The sequence below is a fragment of the Dermacentor andersoni genome, chromosome 1 (genome assembly GCF_023375885.2).
Source record: "Dermacentor andersoni chromosome 1, qqDerAnde1_hic_scaffold, whole genome shotgun sequence".
Lineage (NCBI taxonomy): Eukaryota > Metazoa > Arthropoda > Arachnida > Ixodida > Ixodidae > Dermacentor > Dermacentor andersoni.
Window position 1 is genome coordinate 125,974,341 of NC_092814.1, and position 21,801 is coordinate 125,996,141.

General features: G+C 45.8%; 1 protein-coding gene across 2 annotated transcripts in view; it reads left to right on the forward strand.

The window, feature by feature from the left end:
* Nucleotides 1-2,049, forward strand: part of LOC126545841 (uncharacterized) — an 11,211-nt gene extending 9,162 nt beyond the window's left edge. For both annotated transcript variants that reach the window (XM_050193843.3, XM_055061991.2), the window contains one exon: nt 1,632-2,049. In XM_050193843.3, coding sequence (XP_050049800.2) covers nt 1,632-1,820 — 189 coding nt within the window. In that variant the 3' untranslated portion in view covers nt 1,821-2,049. The remainder of the gene's footprint in view (nt 1-1,631) is intronic.
* Nucleotides 2,050-21,801: the final 19,752 nt, after the last annotated feature.

Here is a 21,801-nt window from a genome sequence, read left to right on the forward strand (position 1 = left end):
CTTTGCAAGCTTTTCGTATAACGCCTGTAAACAGGCAGAAGACCAATGTTCCCCAATTTTCGTTTATGCCCTGATTAACACAGACACTTAAATTTTTGCTCGCACAAAAATATTAACGCGTGAAAATCTCCCTCCAAATATAAGCTCGGTGAACGATGTTGTTTTTCCGGAACACCGAGAAAACGCGCGCATAAGATTCTGGAGCACTTCCAGTCCCACCAGATTCGCTGTCAAAACACTAAATTCGTGTTCATCGGTTCGCATTTTACTCTCGCTCGGTACACCGCCAGTCTAATCGACTCTGAACTTTTCGTCGAGGCTGCTGTCACCTGCCCTCTCCGAGTCATGCCCTCTTATTTAGCTGGGAGCAGCGCTAACTTGGCTGCATACGTTGCCGGGCCACAGACAGCACATGCGCACATTCACTATGCTTGGCCAGTTAGGTGTGAGCGGCTCGTGCCTTTCTACCAATCGCTTTGTTAGCCGTACCTTTTATAAACGCAGCTTAACTCCTCGCCATTTTAAACCGACCATATTAGAAATCGCACGCGTGCACAAGGGCAACGATAAACTTACTCCAACTAGTTGTAACAAAGCAAAAGGCGAACATCCGACTAGCTCTAAAAAAATGCACAAAAGCTGAGCTGTGATGTGCAGCAGATAACTTCGCAGAATTACCCGTGTCACATGTTTAAAGCTAGATTTGCAGCATTAATAAAACAAAGAAAATGACAGGACGATGCCAAAGTAATACAACGATTGCAGGCAGTTTCATTTATCGCAGTCAGAGCAGACACATAGAGAAGAACCATGTATAGAAAGCCAGGCAGAACTAAATGCACTTCTGCTTAGGTTTCTTGCACGTGGGAAGGAGGCATGGGGATAAAAAGAAAAATGGAGTGTAAAAGCAGATCTCACAGCAAATTTCATTTCGGAAGAAAACTTAATGCAGTCGGACGGAGAGAATAAGAATCTATAGTGATCACGTCGAAATAAACGACAATACGCCAGAAAAAAAAGAAAAAAAAGAAAGAAAAATGAAAGAAAAAAGAAAGAAACAAAGAGAGTAAACAATAAAACATTGCCTTTGAGAAGAATTTCGAAGTTATTTTACTTGAATGTGAAAGCCTCCGTTATTTGCTCTTCTTTAAAGGTACGTTGGGATGTTTAGGTAAGCTGCGTTAACAAATGATACTCGCGCAAAAACGAAAAAGGTAAGCCTTGTCGTCAACGGAAGCTTGAAAAGCCAGAAAAGCCAGACAGCGAGCGACAACCTGAGATGTCAGGTGGCGACGCCACCTTGACGTTCCAACACTAGAACAATGTGACGTCATGGATTTTGATAGCGTTTGCTCAGCAGTAGTGAATAGCTCATTAGCAAAAAAATAATTACATTGTATTCTAAAGCAACCAGAGACCTGAACTAGTGAGTGTTGGGAATAATTTTGCGAAGAAAGCACCATAAGCTTGGGAAAATTTAATATTTTTGAGGCCCATTGATGTACAGTGCTGCTGCTTAGGGGAGCAATTTGTTTGTTTCTTGAATGTCGTGTGTTTCTCTCTCTCTCTCTCTCTATATATATATATATATATAATACCAACGTAACCACCTTACTCACGTTTCTCTGCAGGTTGTTGAAATCGGAAGCATCAAGGTAACAAAGTTTACCGGAGCGTCGTTCGCTTTCAACTGGCTCGGGAAGTTTATCGTCAACAAGATACTGAACAGCCGAAGCTTCTCAATATCTGAACGACTAGAAGCAAGTGGCAAAAAAGCGCTGAACCGGCTGATGGAGGACAAGGAAATTAGGTTAAGATGAAACGCGAGGGCGCTAATTTACTTCTCATTTTGGTTTAAACTTAACACTCGCCATGTTTTATGAGCAGTGTTGAATCACCATCGATTTGAGGCAGGGCTCTCGCATTAAAGGTGTGTATATTATTAAGGCTTACTGCTGATACCGTAGATAATGCAAATGTGAATAGGTTCGGCAATGATATGTACAGCGTCCGAGATCATCCAATAAAAGAGATTCATGTTGTTGCGGGCGACAGCGAAGCAGTGCAAGTACACGAAGTGAAGTAACCAATTTCCACTTCGTCATCGTACCAGTGGAGGAGGTGAAGTGAGACAACCGAGACCGCGCACCACCCACAAAAGTGAAGTACGGGCAATAAAGTTACATGGCTCTTTGTAGTCAATAGTAATAATGATAAAATTTGCGGATCCCACGCACTGTGGGAATCGATGTAAGCGAACCTTTGTGTGCTGATTGCTTTGATTGATGATGATTAGCGGTGATGTTGGCGGTGAATGTGTAGTTTATTCAGCGTTTAATCCAATACGAGAGTGGTGAGTTGGTGTTAAACATTACCTTGCGTGCACCACTGTTTGTCTGCATAATCCACAGAACGCACAGGGAGACGTGTTTGCTTCAGGCGTTGTTGTGCGTCATTGTTTATAATCTCTGAGAGGGTTGGGCATTATCATTGCCTCACATGGCACATCGCATCGTGTCAGAAGTGTTAAACTTTAATCGAATGATGGAGCTGTACGTAATTCAATTAAATATTATAAAATGGTATGTATATACATTGTATACATACGTACATTCAGAGTCTGCACCACGTTTCGCTGCGTAGCGAAGACGCTCTTGTTCCGCGCGACGCTTCTTTCGGGCCTGGATGTCCTCTACGCTTAGACCACGCTTTGAAGCCATTTTTCTGGCGCTCTTTCTGCGTACGTGGCCAGCACTCTGTTGAGACGCCATCTCCAAGTGATCTTTCCAGGCTATAGACGATTGTAATGTTTACACTATCACAGTCCAGCACGCGACCTCCACAACTCAGCGTCAGCATTTTTGTCGCATAGGAAAGCAAGCACAGCATGTGCCCTACGCGCAAACTAAGCATTCCGGTCCGTGACGGCGCGGGCACGGATGGATAGAGGGATGGATGGATGAATGGATGCTATGAGCTTCCCCTTTGGAACGGGGTGCTGGGCTGCGGCACCAACCTCTTGTTATTATATCGCATAATGTCCTACCCATAATGTCCTACCTACATGAGGGTGTCCGAGATTGTGAAGTATGCCCTCCGGGATATAACGTTATCAGAAATGACCGCAGTAGCAGGGGTGGGGGCGTTGCCATCTTTCTGGAATGCAGCCTTAAATACGCAGTCCTTTACAAACCATCCGACATTGAAGCAATATGTTGCGAAATTCTTGGACGCCCCGACTTGATTGTGGAATGCGTATATCGCACTACGGGAAGTACTGCCGCTAGTATTGATGCGCTGAGTAAGAAACTGAATGATTTACGCGTTTAGAACAAAAACGTTATCATGGCGGGGGATTTCATTATTCCAGACGTTGAATGGGATGAAATGGAAACGGGTAGGCGAGACCGAGATGCAGGCTCAGCTATTATAGATTCGTGCTTTTCACATGGACTTACACAAGTAGTACATGACTTTACTAGGGTCTACGGTAATAGCAAATCTGTTCTTGACCTCTTTTTCTTTTAAGTCATATCATTGTATCGAGACACTATAGAGTTGACGTTCGGCCCGGCATCTCAGATCACTCGATTGTAAGATTGTCTTTAAATATAGGTTCATTTTCAAGGGCCCCTAGACTTGTTTCATATTACGGACAGTTTCATGAACCTGATGATACTTCAATAATAGATGAACTAGCCTTTTGTTTTGATAAGTTTGAAAAATTAAGTCAACATGAGTCTGCGCATATTGATGAGTTGTGGTTAAACTTTAAGAGAACGGTTGACAAATGTGTAAGCAAATGTGTAAACAAATGTTCCTCTCAAACGTAAAACAAAACGAATGCAGAGCCCATGGATTACGAGAGAGATCATACAACTGAAAAGAAAAGTGGCAAGGCGTAGGCCACTTTATAAGCGTACACATGATTCCGCCCTTCATGATGACATGTCAAACTTAAGTAAATAGCTAAAGTTAATGATGAAGGAATCCAGGGACAAGTACTATGCTGCCGCTATTAATACTTTTCTACGCGAATCACCCCAAAAGTTTTGGAGGCACCTGGCTCCAACTAAGAAAGCAGTCACTAAAATAAGCACAGAACAGGGACTTATTGAGGATGAAGGTCATATAGCGGACGCCTTCAATAACTTTTTTGCTAGTGTCTTCACCAGTGATGATGGAAAGCAGTTAACATTTGAGGTACGCCAACAGCTACCAGTTGCAGACTAACTGCGGGTAACGTATGAAGGAGTATTAAACTTGCTGCTGAACCTAAATACAAAGAAATCTACAGGCCCTGATGAGTTACCAGATTTGTTTTTAAAGAGGTATGCTGAATGGACTGCGAAGTACCTCGTCATTATCTTCACGAATTCACTATGGTCAGGCACGCTTCCTGAAAAATGAAAAATGAGTAAAGTGATACCCGTATTAATATACGGTGACACCACGTCTACTGCCAATTACAGGCCCATTGCGCTAACGTCAGGCTGTTGTAAAATGTTAGAACATATTGTTTCTAAGTACATTCGGCTGTTTTTGTCACAGAACACAATTCTTAGTAACTATCAACATGGGTTTTGCGAGGGCTTGTCAACCGTAACGCAATTACTAGAACATCCTCACGATTTCAGTAAAATTATCGATGGCAAGGGACAAATAGATCTGATCATTCTCGACTTCAAAACGCTTTTGATAAGGTTAATCATAGAAAACTGTTAATTAAATTGAAGGCTATTTTAGGAGATACAGGTGTAGTCAAATGGGTGGAGGAATTCCTAACTGATCGTTGACAGTTCGTCAGTATTGATGAAAATAGGTCCGGGGTCTGTGACGTAAAATCAGGCGTGTCTCAAGGTTCAGTCCTTGGGCCTGTGTTGTTCCTTGTATACATTAACGACCTAATCGAAGAATCGGCCACAGTTACAGTGAGGTTATTCGCACATGACTGTGTCATATTTACAGATGGAAAATCTATTAGGGACCAGATATCCTTGAATAACTGCTTAGAAAAAGTGCACCAATGGTGCGACACGCGGCAGATGTCTCTTAACCCAGCAAAGACTGTATGTATGACCATTGCACACAAACATGAACCTCTGTCATTCACATACACTCTACAATGTGAACCACTTCATCGCGTAACCAAGTACAAATATCTCGGAATTTTAATAACATCTGACCTTAGTTGGACACCACACATTAAAAAGTAGTAGGGAAAGCCAACCAAAGAATAGGTTACATCCGACGTGTCCTTAAGCTCGCTTCTTCAGCCACGAAACTGACTGCTTATAAAATGCTCGTGCGCCCAATATTAGAATATGCATGTGAAGTGTTGGATCCGTATTTGAAAGATTCACAGTCAACACTAGAGCAAGTCCAAAGACGTGCATTGCGGTTTATTTATTGCCGATACCGTCGGCAAGACGCCGTAACACCACTTCACGCGAGGGCCAACCTGCCCCTACTTAATGTCAGGAGGTAGGAAAAATGACTTAGCTTTTTCTATTTAATCATTAATGAGCTGCTACTTGTTGATAAGTTTCGCTACATAAATGAATCTAAGACCCGCATAGTGTGAAATAAACATAGTAGACACGTTAAGGAAAATCCATTTCATAAGTATTGCTACAAATGCTCACTCTTCCTTTCGACAGCATGTGACTGGAATTGTCTCGCTGCAAACATTGTAAACGCAGGGACTCGTGAGCAATTTTCTGCACTTGTGTCCGAATATTTTCAACAATAGGGCATATATCGCTGTATCGCTGTATTCTATTGCTCCGTTCAATGCCTGCTGTGTGTTGATGCATTGTTACCACTCCTGCCTTGTTCCTTATGTGGACCGACAGTATCTGTAAATAATATGAACATAAATATCCTCAAGAAAGGAAATTACGAAAAATTCCCATCACCAAACTATCTGAAGTCCCATTGGGAACTTTGTTTTTGTTCACCTCCGTCGTTTGTCATTTCCGTACTTCCACCTATCTTCTAATCGCCTCTTACTAATCGCGATTGCGGACAAGTTTGCTTTCCCCCTGCTCTTGCTGCACCCAAGGGCTTCAAGGAGGCCAGATGAGCCTAAATCGACCACTAGGCAACCTTCACATTCTAATAAACGCGCTCCATCGTTTCCCTAGCTTCGCCGCCGCAAGCACATGTTTCTTCTTCCTTGTTGTATCTCGCTTTATAAGTGCGTGTTCTAAGGCATCCTGACCTTGCTTCGAAAAATAACGAGCTTCACTTAGAATTATAATAAATTGTTTCTTTCCTGATTTCGTTTTTCTTTCTTAAGCAGCTACTCATAGCAGGCTTTTTTTCCATTGCCACAACCCATGAGATTATCTCAGCCTCCCTAACGTTCCGCTTGACGTTCTTTGTTGTCCTGTTGCTCACTATACCGGTCGCACACTTCCTAGTTCCTAGTTCCAGCTTCCTAGTTCGGGGAAGGGACCACACCCGAACTTATCTCACGATTGACGGGCTGACTAGCTCCAGTTTCTCCGGAGTCGTCTAATGCACCGACTGGCCGAAATTGAAATCAGTCCTGGAAGACTGCTGTCCAGCCGACATACCATCCAACCTTGGGGACGCAATAAAAGGTGCCTTATAGGTTGCCACACATTTACTTTTGAAAAGCTCTGCACGCACCGAATTCAACATAGAGCTGGAGGAACTTCGGGCGATTCGCCGCCGCGCGGAACGAAGATATAGGTGCACAAAGTGCATTCACGGTCTGAGATTGCCCCCGTGCACACAGAAGAAAATACAGTGTCGTATGAATGAGCTGGCTTCACAATGATGGATGTCTTTCTGCCTGTCTGTGGGTCCGCGAAAGCCTTTGTCTCTTATATGGAGAACTAGCTGTTCGTGGCATCCGTGCAACCCTGGACAGTGCCATTCATTTATTTCCCTGGCTCCTTACCTACAATGCAGATATATTGAGGTCACAGAATTCTTCTGTAGGAGGATTGACGGGGAAGCCAGTTCTACTGGGACGCAGACTCCCGACCACTCACCATTCTCACGTGATCCCTGTATGGAGTGCTCTTCTTCTGGGGATGAACTAGAGACAGCGCTTGCTTTATGCAGGCGTTCCTCAGCGCCAGGACCAGATGAAATTACATACCGCGCTCTGTGTAACTTTAGGGAACGAGCTCAAAAGGAACTCCTGCTCCTGTACAACGACTCGCGGCAGACTGGCATGCTTCCACAGGAATGGAAGTCAAGTCACCAAGTTCCGCTCCTCAACGCTTGCAAGTCGCCTTTGGACAATGCGTCATACCGTCCAATTGGTCTTGCTAGTTGTGTCACAAAGTAATGGAATGGATGGTTCTAACGCGTCTGGAGTGTTACCTAGAGCACTATGAAAATTTTCCAGGCACGTTGACAGGATTCACGTGAGGCTGGCCAGACAACGTTGTCGACTTGGTAGCGTACGTTGGATTCCAGAAGGCGTGTAAACACTTGTCTGCTGCCTTGTTTCTAGACTTTAAAGGGGCGTACGTTAATGTAACCTCTGAAGCTATCCTTAAGGCGTTAAAAGCAATATGACTTGGTGACAAGATCTATCTCTAGGTTCGTAGCTACCTACAGATGCGATCATCCTACGTGGTCACGGGAGATGGCCCAACACCCCAGTATTAAGCCGTGAAGTCCCTCATGACGGAGTACTAAGCAACAACGCTTTTTAATCTAGCCCTTATCGGGCTACTCGAGAGCCTATCAAGCACCGTTCGACTCTCTAGCTCTCATCGACGACATCTGTACCTGGACGTCGTGGGTGACAGGGCTTCAGCTTCACGCTCGGCTTCAGAATGCGGCCTCATCGACATCATGCTACCTTCGTAAACAAGGACTGGAGGTGGTGTGGAAAAAGTGCGCAGTGGTGGCATTTACCTGGAAGCCAATGTCTAAAAGTGTTATCGTCTAGCATAGTTCAGGTTTTTGGGGGTTGTGATTGACAGAAACCTGTCCTGGACTGCTCGCGTGAAGCACGTGAAACATCAACTGATTGCTATTTGCCATCTGTTCAAGTTCAGTGCAGGAAAGAACTGGGGGGTGTCTACACAATCCACGTTACAGCTGTACAGGGTTTCGTTAAGTGTTGTTGTTTGTTGAGTTCCTCCGGTGTAACCTGCCTGATATGTCCAGCACCTGCAAAACTAATTTGCGTACAATTCAGAACATTCAGGCCCAAGCTCTGAGGATGTGCCTTGGATTACCACGCTGTGCGTCAACTGTCAGAACTATTGCCATTGCTCAAGGTTATTCAGTCACGACGCACATCGCCGTCGAGACGATGCGTACACACGTCAGGCACATTGCCCGGACCCCTTGCTGCCACATCGCCGGACTCACCCTGGAAAAACCCCGCACGTCATTTAGCATAACTGTTAGTGCATATTGTGCCTCGCTTACATAGGGGTTGACAAGTGCGACCAGGCCGGTGTCTCCTCCATGGTGTTTGTGCCAGATCTACCACCGTCTGCACTAAAGCAATTCAGCTTACTACCGTTGTACGAGAGATACAGCAGCCACGTACATATATGTTGACGGATCAACTACATCGACTAGTTCTGGCATTGCTGTGTATATACCGACGAGAGGAATAACACTGAGATTCAAGACGTCAGGTGTCACGACGTCTACGGCTGCAGAACTCACGGCTCTACGCATTGCGCTTCACTTTATTGACAGAGAGCCCTAGTACATGGGCCGTGTTTTCCGACTGGAGACCGGCTTTACATAGAATTCACTCAGTTCTTCGACGTCGAGCTCACGAATAGCTAACGTACGAAATTGTCAAACTTCACCACGACGTGAAACAGAAAGGCCACGAAATGATTTTCCAGTGGCTACCTGGTCATTGCAAGATCAGTAGAGGAGGGAGGAAAGAGAAAAGCAGAAGGAAGGGAGGTTAACCAGAATAACGTCCGGTTGGCTACCCTACACCGGGGGAATGGGAAAGGGGAAAACAAAGATCACAGGAAGAGAGAGGAGGGAACGAAAAAAGGAAATTGTGGTGAGTTCGGTGACGCGTGTGGTCTTACAGAAGTTGCATTAATAGTCACAGATGGTCGCACAAGCCCGTCGTCCTTAAGAAGCACAAAAGCGCCTTCACCGCTTTATGGGCCGACGGGCGATGGGGCGGTGTTCCAGCAGCACCTGCACAGAAAGCGGCCGATTGTCCAGTTTTTGGAAAGCGTTGGCAAGTAGTTGTCTGTCTGGAGCATATCGTGGACAGTGGTACAGCCGGTGGATGATGTTTTGTTCGGTGCGCAGACCTCGAATGCTGCACTGTCAGTCACTAGAATTAATGTATAGTATGCCTTTGTGAAGGCAACTCGTAACCAAAGGCGACAGAGAAGGGTAGCTTCACGTCGAGGAAGTCCGAGTGGAGGTCGGAGTGGCAGGGATGGGTTTAGTCGATGCAGTCGTGTAAGTCGTAAGTTTGGCGAGTTCCACTCGGTCAGTGAGAGACTGCGTGCCAGGTGTCGAAGCTGCCTTGCGGCGTCTGTCCTCGAAAGTAAAATTGGAACGATGTGCTCAGTAGAAATGATCAAGCAGACAAAGCTGCTCGAGAGTCACATCGAGAACAATACAGCGTACCCATTCCTCTTTCCAGGACAGACGCTGCAAGGCAGCTTCGTCACCTGGCACTCAAGCTCTCTTTAACAGAGGGGAACACCCCAAATATAACGGCGCACCAAGTTGCACGAACTGAACCTTTCGCCCCAACTCCGACCTCCACCCGGGCTTCACTTACATGAGGCATCACTTGTATACAGCCTGTGGTTGGGAGTGGCTTTCAGGAAGTCGTACACTACTTTGAGTGGAATGACCGACAGTGCTGCGTGCGATGCCTGCGGCGGCGAAGAGAAGACCGAACATTTATGGTGCCACTTACATCGATTTCAATCGAAAAAAAAAAACATTATATATCGCATTGCGACGACTGGAAGGGTAGCGAACCAGACGCATTTCTGGTTAACCTCCCTGCCTCCTCTCTTTCTTTCCTCCTCCTCCTTCTCCACTGTGAATCAATGTTTTCCCTGTACAGATATTTGAACACTATCCCAGCCCATTCACTTTCTTCCATATTCCTCAGTCGTGCTTCATAATCAATTTTACCTCTGAGCTTCTCTGACTTCAAAATTTGTCTAGCCCATATCACCCTTCATGGCTTCATTTGTAGTCTTCCCGTGAGCGCCAAATACGAGGCGTCCCACTGACCTTTCGTTACAATCGAGTCCTGATTGTACCCCTGACTTCAAGCAAACAACCGCATTTCCAAATGTAAGTCCTCCAACATTGCATATTTCCGCATACCCCGGAGCACCTCGTACCTACTGTATCCCCACAGCGCTCTGTGCTTCATTCTGGCTGCATTTCCCTTCGCCTTGGCTGTTATTGTTTTTTCTTGTGTTTCCATATATCTGTTGCCTTCGTTTATCCATATGCCAAGATACTCATATTCTTTTACCCGAGGTATTTCCTGGCCCTTTATTGCCACTGTCAGTTCGCTGTTTTCATTGAATACCTTAACACTTAATTTCTAACGCTAAATTTCAAACCTAAATTCTCGCCTTCCTGTCCACAGACGTTGCAAATCACTTTGATTGTTAGTTAGCAACACAATGCCGTCCGCATAAAATAAACCTGAAAGCTGCCGCTCTACTACTGCACGCACCTGTTTGTATGAGAGATTAAACCCGATATTGCTTCCTTCTACTGCCCTCTCCATCTTCACCATGTACATCATAAATAGCAGTGGGGATAAAGGGCACACCTGCTTGAGTCCCTTCTTGATATCAACTTTCTACTCGCTCACCATCCCTTCCCATTCAAGGCAAACGGCATTTTCTAGGTAAATCTCTCTCAAAAGCTGTAGACAGTTGTCGCATAAGCCTTCCCCTTCCAGAATATCTCACAAAATGTTGACGGTCTTCGTTGTTATACGCTCCTGTAATGTCTAAAAAAGGCCACATATAACGGTCTGCTTTCTAGTCTAGATATTTCAATACACTGATTAAGAACAAATTATTTATCATCCAAACGCCTACCTATTCTGAAGCCATGCGGAAGTTCTCCCAAAATGCCATTATTCCCTGCCCATGCTTGCAGCTTTAATTTAATTGCCTGTATTGCTAGCCTGTATATTACCTATCTAATGGTCAATGTTCTATACGAGTGAATTCTATCTTTCTCCCCCTTATCGTTATAAATTAAGTTCATTATTCTTTGTCGTCAACTGTCTGGTATTGGTCTATATTTAAAAGCTTTTTCCACTGCTTTCACCAGAGCTCCCTTGCCTTTTTGGTCCTAGTTCATGAATCAGCCTAACGGGAATCTCGTCTAACCCTGTGGCTGTGCGCTTAAAAATTTTCTCTTCGGCTTTCTTCTAGTAGAAATTTATGAGAACTAGCTCCTTTTCGATCTGGTTTAGTTTGATGCTATTTTTTTCTTCAAGTACAACCTCGTTAGTGCCTTGGAAAGATTCGGCTGCTATTTTTAGTATGTAATTTAATGCCGCTTCCCCTTCCAATTTGTTTCCATCTTCGTCTAGGATATGTTGTACTGTTGTTCACTTCCTGCCTAATAATTTTATGTGGTTCGGAGCGGCCTTTTTTTTTCTCACGTATTTCTGACAATCAACGTTGAGATTCATCTTTTATATATTGCTTGCACCAGTATCTAAGCCGTAGATTTGTTCTCCCGGTATATTTCCCATTTACTGGCTGCTTCATCCTGCGGTAACTGCGCCTTTTTTGGCTGCCTGTGCTCTCGGGATGCTTTCTGTCGTTCGACGATCACTTCTAGTATCTTCCTGTTCCACCAGCTTTTCTCTTTCTTTTTTCCTTTCCAACGAACATGTTTCTTTTTCCGTATTTCTGTCGTTATTACACTTAGAAGCTCACTATATTCCCACTCTTTACATGGCCATTTACCAAGTTCTTCCTCGATTATTGCGGCTATATTTGCATTTTGTTCAGCATTGAAATTTGGACTGGCCATTTTGCACTCCTTGCTCTCTTTCCCTACTACATACCTCATTTTCAAAATGATGCGTTTGTGGTCACTCCCTGAGCTGCTATACCCTTCCTCGTCAGTGACCATTTCTCTCAACTTATCATGAATTCCTTCTGTCATCAGACACTAATCAATGGTCGATTGGTGGCTTCCCACTTCGCTCGTGATGTGCCCTTCCCACTTAGGCCCTGTACTCACGATAACGAGGTTATGTTGTTCACAAAGATCTGACATTGATTTCCCATTGTTGTCGGTATAGGCATCTAGATACCGTATGCGGGAATCATGTCACCTAATAGGATAATTTCGGCATCATTCCCGAAATTATTAATATCAGCACTTAGGCATTTCACTGACTCCTGATTCTTTACTGTGCAATTATTCCCGGACCACAAGTACGTTACGCACAGCCAAATTTTCTTTCCATTAATTGAACCTGATAACCAAAGATGCTCTTCACATTTGGAATTTACCCTTTTCCATTTGGCTCCCTGATGGATGAGCAATCCGACTCCCCTTTATTTTCTTTCCGACTTAGCTCTGTTGCACCCTTCTAAAACGTATTTCTCAATCACTGGCAGCCCTTCAGAGTCTCTAAGGTGCGTTTCTGTAACTGCATACACCCTTATTTGTTCTCTACTTACCTGCTGTTCAAACATTGCCCACTTTTCCTTTCTTCTGCCGCCCTGCATGTTTATATAACCTATTGCATGGCTAGCTCTCTTTCTTGTTTTCCTCCTTTTTCTGTTATTGACGGTGATGCTATACTGAGGTTCCCCTAGAGGTCTTTCTTCATTATTACCTTCTCTGGCATCCTGAGCGCCCGTGGGTCCCCTAAAGAAGCAACAGTGTGACCAGCAAGTTGCCAGCCCACTTCTCGTCCAAGCCTGTAATTGAAGTGGATTCCTTCTCGTTCAAAACCACCACACCTTCTCACTTCCTTGTTCACTTCGACAACCTTGAAACCTTTCTCTCAGCACATTTTCCATATCGCCTCAGCAGCCACTACGGCTCTTTGTACGTGACTGTCTCGTCCAGTCCCTCCGGCACTCAGCACACCACGATCTGCACCTGAGGAGACAGCTCGTGTAAGTCGTCTACCCCCTTCGCCAAGCGCTGGGCTAGTCCTGTGCTTTTCCTATTTAGGACGTCATTTAGCCCACTGTTACTATGACAAGGTTGCGCACGTGGGCATCTTACGCGAGCTTTGTTTTTGCTCGCTCCATGACAGAACCCAGTGCCCGCCCTGGAAATGTCCCTACCGCCACTCTTTTATCGCCTTTCAACCTCTCTACAATTGCTTCTGAGTGCCTAGCCAGGTTTGAGTGGCCGGCGATAATCACCATTTCACTCTCTCCTACCTCTCCCTGCTTCCCTTTGTCCTTTTCCGCGTGATTCGGTATTCGACAAGGGGCATTGACTTCTGCGCTCCTGCTTTTTTTGTGTGGCGGCCTCAAAGTAGATGCCGCTCTTTCCAGCTACCCCTTCCCCTCGTTGCACGCATTCCACTTGCTTTGCTTGCACTCCCCCTCCTGTCACGTAGGGAGAATGCGTTCCACTATCACGACCATTCTCGTTCAGAATGGCAGCCCTGTTCACCTTTCCCTCGGCTGTTTGAAGTCTTTTTTTTCCACTACCTTCCGTGCATCACGCTCCATATTTAGCTCATTTTTGAGCTCTTCGACTTGTTTGACAAGCTCATCCTGAAAAGCCTTCATTTTCTTCAGCGTAGCATCGACATCACAGTGTCTGTCGATTGACTCGATTGCCTCTACATTCTCATCCGTTCCCTCGTCTTGCCTTGAGGGACCCCCCCCCCCCCCCCCGCTTACTGCATGCTTTCCCGGCCTTCTTGCCATGTATTGGCCGGCTTTTTCTAATGCAAATGCCGAAGCTTTCAGAGCGCCTGCCTTCTAGCGAAAACCGATACGCACACAATCTAAATCCTTAAAATCCTGCAAAGTGGTTCTCACCCATGTTTTAAAAGCAACTAATGCCGCACAGATTTAAGGAATGACACGCGTTCGCACGTGTTCAACCACGTGGCCACGCTTTCACTTTCCTACCAAAGCAATATTCCCGATACCAAAGCCCACACAATAAAGCCACTAATAGCTATTAGTCTTGCCACTTCCAAGCTACTATTTAAAGGCTATAAAGACTTAGTGTCCCACACGGTTGCACGTGTTGAAGTACGTGGCGCGAAAGGATGCTCTGACTATCCTGCAAAACCAAATATACACGAAACACACCCGCGCACATGAAAAAAGAGAAAAAAAGAAGACTCCCTAATTATTATTTCAAGGCGAAAAAAATCAGCAAATCAAAAACAGAAGCAAGCTCAGAGCATGCACAAAATACTCATGATTTCGTCGCCGCCACGAAGCGCTGGAAAAACACGTCCATCCGCCACAAAATGTCACGTCAACCACCGGGATGCGCGGAGGCAAGCGCCATCTGGTGGTGTTGCAAGAAACGCAGTGGCACGCGCGGCAAGACCATCACAGCGCTCGGAAATCGGTAGAAGAGGCAAAGAAAGCTTCACTTTTAAAAAAAGTCGTGTATTTGCCGCAGTTTGCAATGTCTGATATGTTCAACATCGCAGAGCGTACCTACAGCGGATCCATGCCACCAATACCCACGTATGCATACACCATTGAATAACACCTGGTCTAACGACCTGCATTCATGACAAACCCTAGTTAAAATTTGTTGTTGCTTCTTTCGGCGTTATCAACGGTCTTTCAGATCTCTCTGATAAACATTTTTGCGTTATCTGGTGTTCATGCCACCAGCCAGGTCGCTCGACACTCTCGGAAAGCCGCGCCGATCTCCGCCGGCTGCCCCGCTCGAACAACGTCCACCCTTTCCACCACATGCTGGGACGTCACTCCTCCCTTTCTTCTTCACTCCCTTTCTCTACTTCATTACCTAATCAACGGCATCCTTTCTGGCAGGCCGCCATCGACGACTCGCCTCGCATTTCACGTTTAGTACGGCTCCTGTAAAAAAGGTTTAGGCTTGGACAGAACCGCGATTAAGCTGTGCAACTCTGGATGACAAGACCGATGCAGTAACGATCGATCTGCAAAACGGCAGTTAGCCGCATGGAATGCCACCACCTGGTCGTTCACCACGTCGCCGCAAGCCAGTGTGTATGCTCGCAAAGAGCGCTGACTTTGACGTCTGCATATAGCTGCATGCAAAAGCCTCTCTAAGCTAGCAGCAGATGCTTGGATACTATAGTTACACTCGTTTCAGTGAAGCGGGCGTCTTTACGAGATTTTGAAAGTACTACCAAAGCATGGTTTCACTTCCTATAAAAGGTCCTGCCCCTTAATTTCACTCATCAAGCCGTGGGAGAGGCTCCGTGTACAGTGGGAAACAGCATGGAAAGTAACTCCACTGCGTGGGGTCTCAAGTGTGCTCTTGGTAACAAAGGACATAGTACACACAGTGCACTGAAAGAAAAAAGAATCTATTGCACTTATAGAATAAGCCTGCTAGCCTCGCAAAAAGAGGCGCATTCTAGCTATCGTGTTCGCCCATGACTACGCTGCTCCCAAGCGCGCGATCAGTGCGCGCTCGACGCCATCCCGCATCCGAAGAGCCGGAAGCGAGTTCCTTTTGCGCCCTAGTTATGACGCCGTCAGGTAGCGCTCACGTCGCCACTCTCGCGGCAACTCTTATCGTAGCTTGTTGCTGAAACTACTGACCCCTATTGCCGACCGTCGTGTGTAGGGCGAGAAAGCTGAACTCTAGATCTTAAAGTTGCACAGGGAAGACAAGTGTGGAGGAACGCGAGACAGTCGACTGTCCTTTCAACAGCGAGCGCCATAAATGAAGAGAGAGAGAGAGAGAGAGAGAGAGAGGGGGGTTTACAAGACATCAAGATACACCTGCGCGACCAATACGATCGCCTTATTTTCATTTTATCATTTTATCTCTTTTGACAGAGGCTAGTCGACCAACTGTTCGAGCACGACGGAAAATATCGACTGGGCTTAACGTCGCATGAGAAGGCCGTGCAAGCGCTGTACTGCGGTTCTTGAGATCCACCGGACTGTGTGATAACCTTTAACTGGAATGCCCTTCATGTTCTTATTTCTTTTCAATTTCTCTCTCTCTCTCTCTTTCTCTCTCTGTCCTCTTTCAAACTTACATTTTCGCCACCCTAGTACAGGGTAGCAAACCGGAAATTCGCATCTGATTAACCGCCCTGCCTTTCCACTCTCCCTCTCTCACTTGATCATTATCCATTAACATCCACCTAATCTTCCTCCCTCTCCAATATGCACCAGTGAACTATCACGGCGTTATGATATAATGACGCCAATCAGCCCGTTAACTCTTTCCCTACCGCGCCCATTGAGCATCGTTATCCCGTTAACGATGATTTTAAACGCCGCCTTCGAGACTTTCCGCGCCGCTCCCGGACACACTGCATCATCGGATAATGAAGGAGGAGAACTGTATTTTTGTTTTCCAAGAAGTGATTTTTGAACGCGCTCCGAAGTTTCGCGATCGTCAAAGTAGGAAGCAAATATGGCCGCCTGAAGCGCGCGCTTCGAAAGATCGCAGACCTCGTGATTCCGCTGCGCCTGCGGCTATTTGATCGATGGATAGAGTAGCAGCGAGTGTGAGGATGCTGCTTTTTCGTCGTACTTTGACTCTTAGAGCGATTACAATGTAAACCAGCCCGGAACATCGGTGGTCGCAGCCCGGCAGGTCCGGGCTGTAGTGCCATATTTTTGTAGTGCCATAGCTGTCCGCAGCCCTCTCCTGGCTGACCAACTCTGGGCTGTCCAGCAGGCTCACGATGCGGCCGAGAGGCTCGGCCTCCAGGTTCCCACGTGGGAGCGGCCCGCTTCGTGAAGACTCACGATCTGCAGGACTTCAATAAAGCTTTACCATACCATACCATACCTGTTCAAGGAAAATTTTTGATTTTTCCGGAGATAGGGCCTATTAAACGGCAATACATTTCGCATATCTTATAATGTTTGTTATATTTATTTCTCAGTGGATACAAGCGTGTCTTTGCAACCTTTGTTCAATTTTATCCCACAATGTTGATTCTGGTAATTTATATCTTTTTTTATGAGCTTTCTAAAAGAAGTGAGTGCCTGTGCTGTGGAAACTGTTCCGAACAGCCTGTAAATTAAAATTTTTCCTTTTAAGTTCAACAAGCCACATCAGAATTTGTCCAAGGGACATGTATAAAAATATTTTATATTGTCACTGTTTTTGATACGTGGTCATCAGGTAACATTTCTTAATGAAGATTTACCGCTGGCCCAACTCCGATTTATCATTTAGATATATGCAACAGAAATGCTCTCATAAAACAGTGGCCCAACCAGCATTAATTATCTTTTTTTCTCGCACTTTAAAGAAAAACAAGTAGAGTTTCACTGACTGGCGTGATCATAAAAAAATTCCACAACACTACAGTAAATAAAGAGAAGCCGATATATACACAAAATAGATGCGAAAGGAAGATACGTATGAAATGGCAGCCATGCAAAGGCAGTCAAGTGTAAAACGATAGAAACAACTCCAGCAAGCGTGCATCGATGCTCATTCTGCTGTTTTTGCTCAGCTTCGGTAGCGGACTCAAGAGACGTGAGCAAGCCTTCATTGCGCGCGTGGATTTCCTTCCGCCTTCTCCACCTCTCTCCACCTCGGCTAGCAGGAAGCTTGACTCGATGCAGCGTGACCATCGGCCATACCATGCCGAATGCGCCTGGTCTGGTGCACCCGGTCGATTCTTCGGAGCCGCGTTTTATATATATATATATATATATATATATATATATATATATATATATATATATATATATATATATTTTCGAGTGGTTTACTTGTGCTGACTTCCGATAGCTTTTGTTGGTTTTCGTATGGGTTTAAGGCTGCCTCTTTGAAACCACTTCGTCAGGTCAAGCATTTCAGGCTTAGGAAAACATACGTGCTTGTGCATGGGTTTCCTGCTCCCAGCTATACTTTAAAAAGCCAATAAATATTCCAAATTTTATTTTGTTCCCTGTAAATATTACCATGGAAAAGAATACTGCCACGGCCCGAATTACATAAGGGCTTGCTATGTTCATCTCATCACCTGTATATTCATGGACCATGATAAAACCAACCGCAAATGTGATCCTGGAGTAAGGAGAAGGTACATTTTGACTATACGCATGATATTTTATATGAAAAAAAATACACACACATTAGCGATCCTTTTCAACTGTCATGTACAGCCTCCACTGTGAATGCGATCAGGATGTTTCGTTTCTCATTCGCAATGGGAAAAGACGAGATATGCAAGATCTGAACTTTTCTAAAGGAAACATGTTGCAACACAATGAAACAGGTCCATAAATTGTTTTCTTCAGGCTTAAGGCAAAAGACGTCAGTATAATAGAAAAACTTACGCAAGAACGGAATTTAACAAAAAAAAAGCAATACCTCGACACATTGGTTCAGTCCTTGAGAATTCACTGAAAGGTGACTGATTCTGTTTCTTTTTTAATAAAAATATTTTTTTGTTTCTTTTGGTAGGTTTCTCGGCAATAAAGGAAAGGAATGCGGAATCTATAGTGACATCCTAACCTACATTATCTCATTTCTGATGCGCTAATAAACGATGGAGAGTCTATAATTGCCTGTGCAAGTTCATTGTCATGTTCAAGCACTTCCGTACAATGTTAGAAGATTGTAAGAAGAATCTAAACCCATCTATAGACCATTTTTTCATGGGCGCCACCATATTGCATACGCAGTGGCGCCATCTATGGGCAGTCGCCATGCTGGCTTGGGTGAGCGCTCCGTCTTGTATGTCAGGTACACAACGCTCGGCGCTGGTTTTTGGTGTTTGTTGTCGTGCTCGCCTGGTCCGTTTAGTGTGACGTTCTGTGAGTTCTGTGAGACGTACTGAAGGGGTTTAAGTCAGCATGGCCGGAGTTTCTGCTGGCGTTGAGGCGGACGGAGCACGCAGCGCGGTTCTCGGAGATCAATTGTGTATTTCGGAAAATTCCATTCACTAATGTGACCGTATATCAGCATTCTCCTTTAGTTATAAGCTGCGGTTTAGGAGCAATAAAACATACGCGACGATCGTAACAGCGTGTGTACCGTTCTGCTACGGTAGAAGTTGTGCTGGTATACTTATAGAAGCGTTCAAACTGTTAGTTGTAGATTAGATTGCATGACTACTTGGTTCGGTGTGCGGGATTTACATCCATGAATAACATAGTTTTGGTTACTAATAACAGCATACCTTACAGTGTGAATTATACTTATCCAGCAAGGTGACCGTTTACGAACTGCGCGAGCGTGCTAAGCAGTGGTAGCTGCTGGATTACAGATATCTTTGTTCAATATAGCGCATCGCCCAAGCATGCAGCACCAACGTTTATAGATGTACAAACGTTCTGCGGCGTGACCATGCGAGGTCGTATTGCGAGATTAGCCCGTTTTCTATTTTTTTTTTCGAGAAAGAGGATGATAACCGATTTTTTTTGGTCGTGTTCGTCCCGCTCTATACGACGCACTCACCCGCATTACGGAAATTTTGTCCTCAAAAATAGCCGTCGCATTCGTTTTATGCAATCCCTCTCTGATATTAGGGCTTTATAGGGAAGAAAGGCAACGCGGAAGCGTGTGCGCGCGCGCACGCACGCACGCACGCACGCACGCACGCACGCACGCACGCACGCACGCACGCACGCACGCACACACACACACACACACACACACACACACACACACACACACACGCGCGCGCGCGCGCCCGCGCACATGCACACGCACAGACGCACGCACGCACGCACACGCCCAGCTTATCATATGTATCATGCTGGTTACCAATCGCAATGATCGCTGTGCTGAGCAGCTCCATCGGCCTCATACAGGAGGCTAGCCTAGACATGTCATAGTGAATTCAAGTCTACCAGACTTGAAATGCGTGAGAACGATGCCGGTGTATCGCAAATATTTAATGGAGCCTGGCGCTTAGATGTTTCGGAGTTGCTTTAGGTTGGCCCTACACGAGCATGCGCTCTTATGTTTAACCAAGCGATCAGATATTGAGCAGATTTTCCATTTCCTGGAAAGGCTCGCCACGCGCCCTTTCCTCCCCGCCCGATGAAATGCTCTATAGCCAGTGGAGCGAATAGAAAGCGATAAGTGCGGGTACACATGCGTAAGCCGTCACGATCTGATATACCTAAGCTCTTCAACTTTTACCAGTGGGCCTTCGGGTCCGTCGACAGTGCAGTAGTCGTCGATCAAACGCAGTCCCCGGTGCTCCTCTGGGGCTAGAATTCGACATCGGACGCGACACGTGTTCGTCGCTAAAAAACACCTGATTGCCGGTTTTATTCGGGGCATCACGATTGTCGCTGCGTCAGTCCCGATTCGACCACTTCGGCGGCAATTTCCGGGTGTGTCTGGACAGTTCGCCGGGGCCGCCTGAAAGCGGGGCTTCCGGTGGTGGCTTCCCCCTCTGACAGCTGAATTGCACAGTGCCCATCGGCAGGCCGGCTGTCACAGCGGAATCATACGCCCCCGTGAAAAGTAAGATCCCCAAATTACGTCGGCTTCCGCGTTGCGCTGCGTGCTTGCAAAATAACCGCTTCAGGCTGCTGACCGTCGCTCAGCGCGGTTACATTTCTACCCAGCCAGGCTGGTTATTGAATGCGCGCTGATTTCACGCGTGCATCGCACGAAAGTACAGCCTATACTAGGGCAAGACATGGACCAGTTCGGCTGCAATTGTGAACGTGCTGCAATGTTATCAATTTTATCGGCGAAGCGATGCTCGTTGTAGCTGTCGATTTTTTCTGCGAGCGGCTGTATATGGTGCGCGTGCCGAAATGTCTCAGTAAGTTCCTGCAATCGATTATAGAGAACGAAAGAGATGAAAGAAATGAGAAAGGCAGGGAGGTTAACCGAAAGATAGATATCCAGTTTGCTACCCTGCTCTGGGTAAAGGTTAAGGTAAAGGTAAAGACAACGAAAAAATGCCCACACATAAAAAGAGGGGGAGGTTTTAAAGAACACCCCCACACACGCAAGCACTAGCACGCACACGCACGCAGCGCTTCCGTGGCGCGTAACGCGCAGGTTCTGTTTTGCCGCGGGTCGAGAATGTGCCGTAGTTGCAAGCTCGTGTTCCGCTGCGAGTGTGGTGCCGCTCAGCTGCAGCCGAATCAGAGTGCCAGTCAGCCAGTGTGCGTGAGCACAGGATATTGTGGTAGTGATCGGCTACGGGGATACACAACTTGTGTTTGATGATGACAAGGATCGAGAAGGCACTGGCGGCGACGCAGCGTCCCTTTCGTCTCGATCCTTGTCACGAGCTATCACAGCTTTCTAGACGACGAGCCGTCCCTCGTATTGCATCCTCTTAACAACGGCCTTCAACGAAAAAAAAAAGGAAGAAAAAGGCAAAAAAAAGGAAGAGAAGGAGGGAGAGAATCGTGCCGCTACACGTTGTCTAAGGCTCTGCTTTGAACCTGTTCGAAGACGAAGCTGTAAGAATCTCTGACGTTGACCGAGGACGTGCTAAACCGATCGACGCTGCTAAGTCGTTTCATTTTTTTAATCTACTTTCTGCAAAGAAATAGGCTAGATGTATTTTGATAAGCGGTACGTCATTCACGTACGCTATCCTCCACTAATATAGCAAGCTGAAGCTTGTTCATTTTTTAAATAATTGTGTAGAATTGCTCATATTCGGGACTTCGAACGGCATCTTGA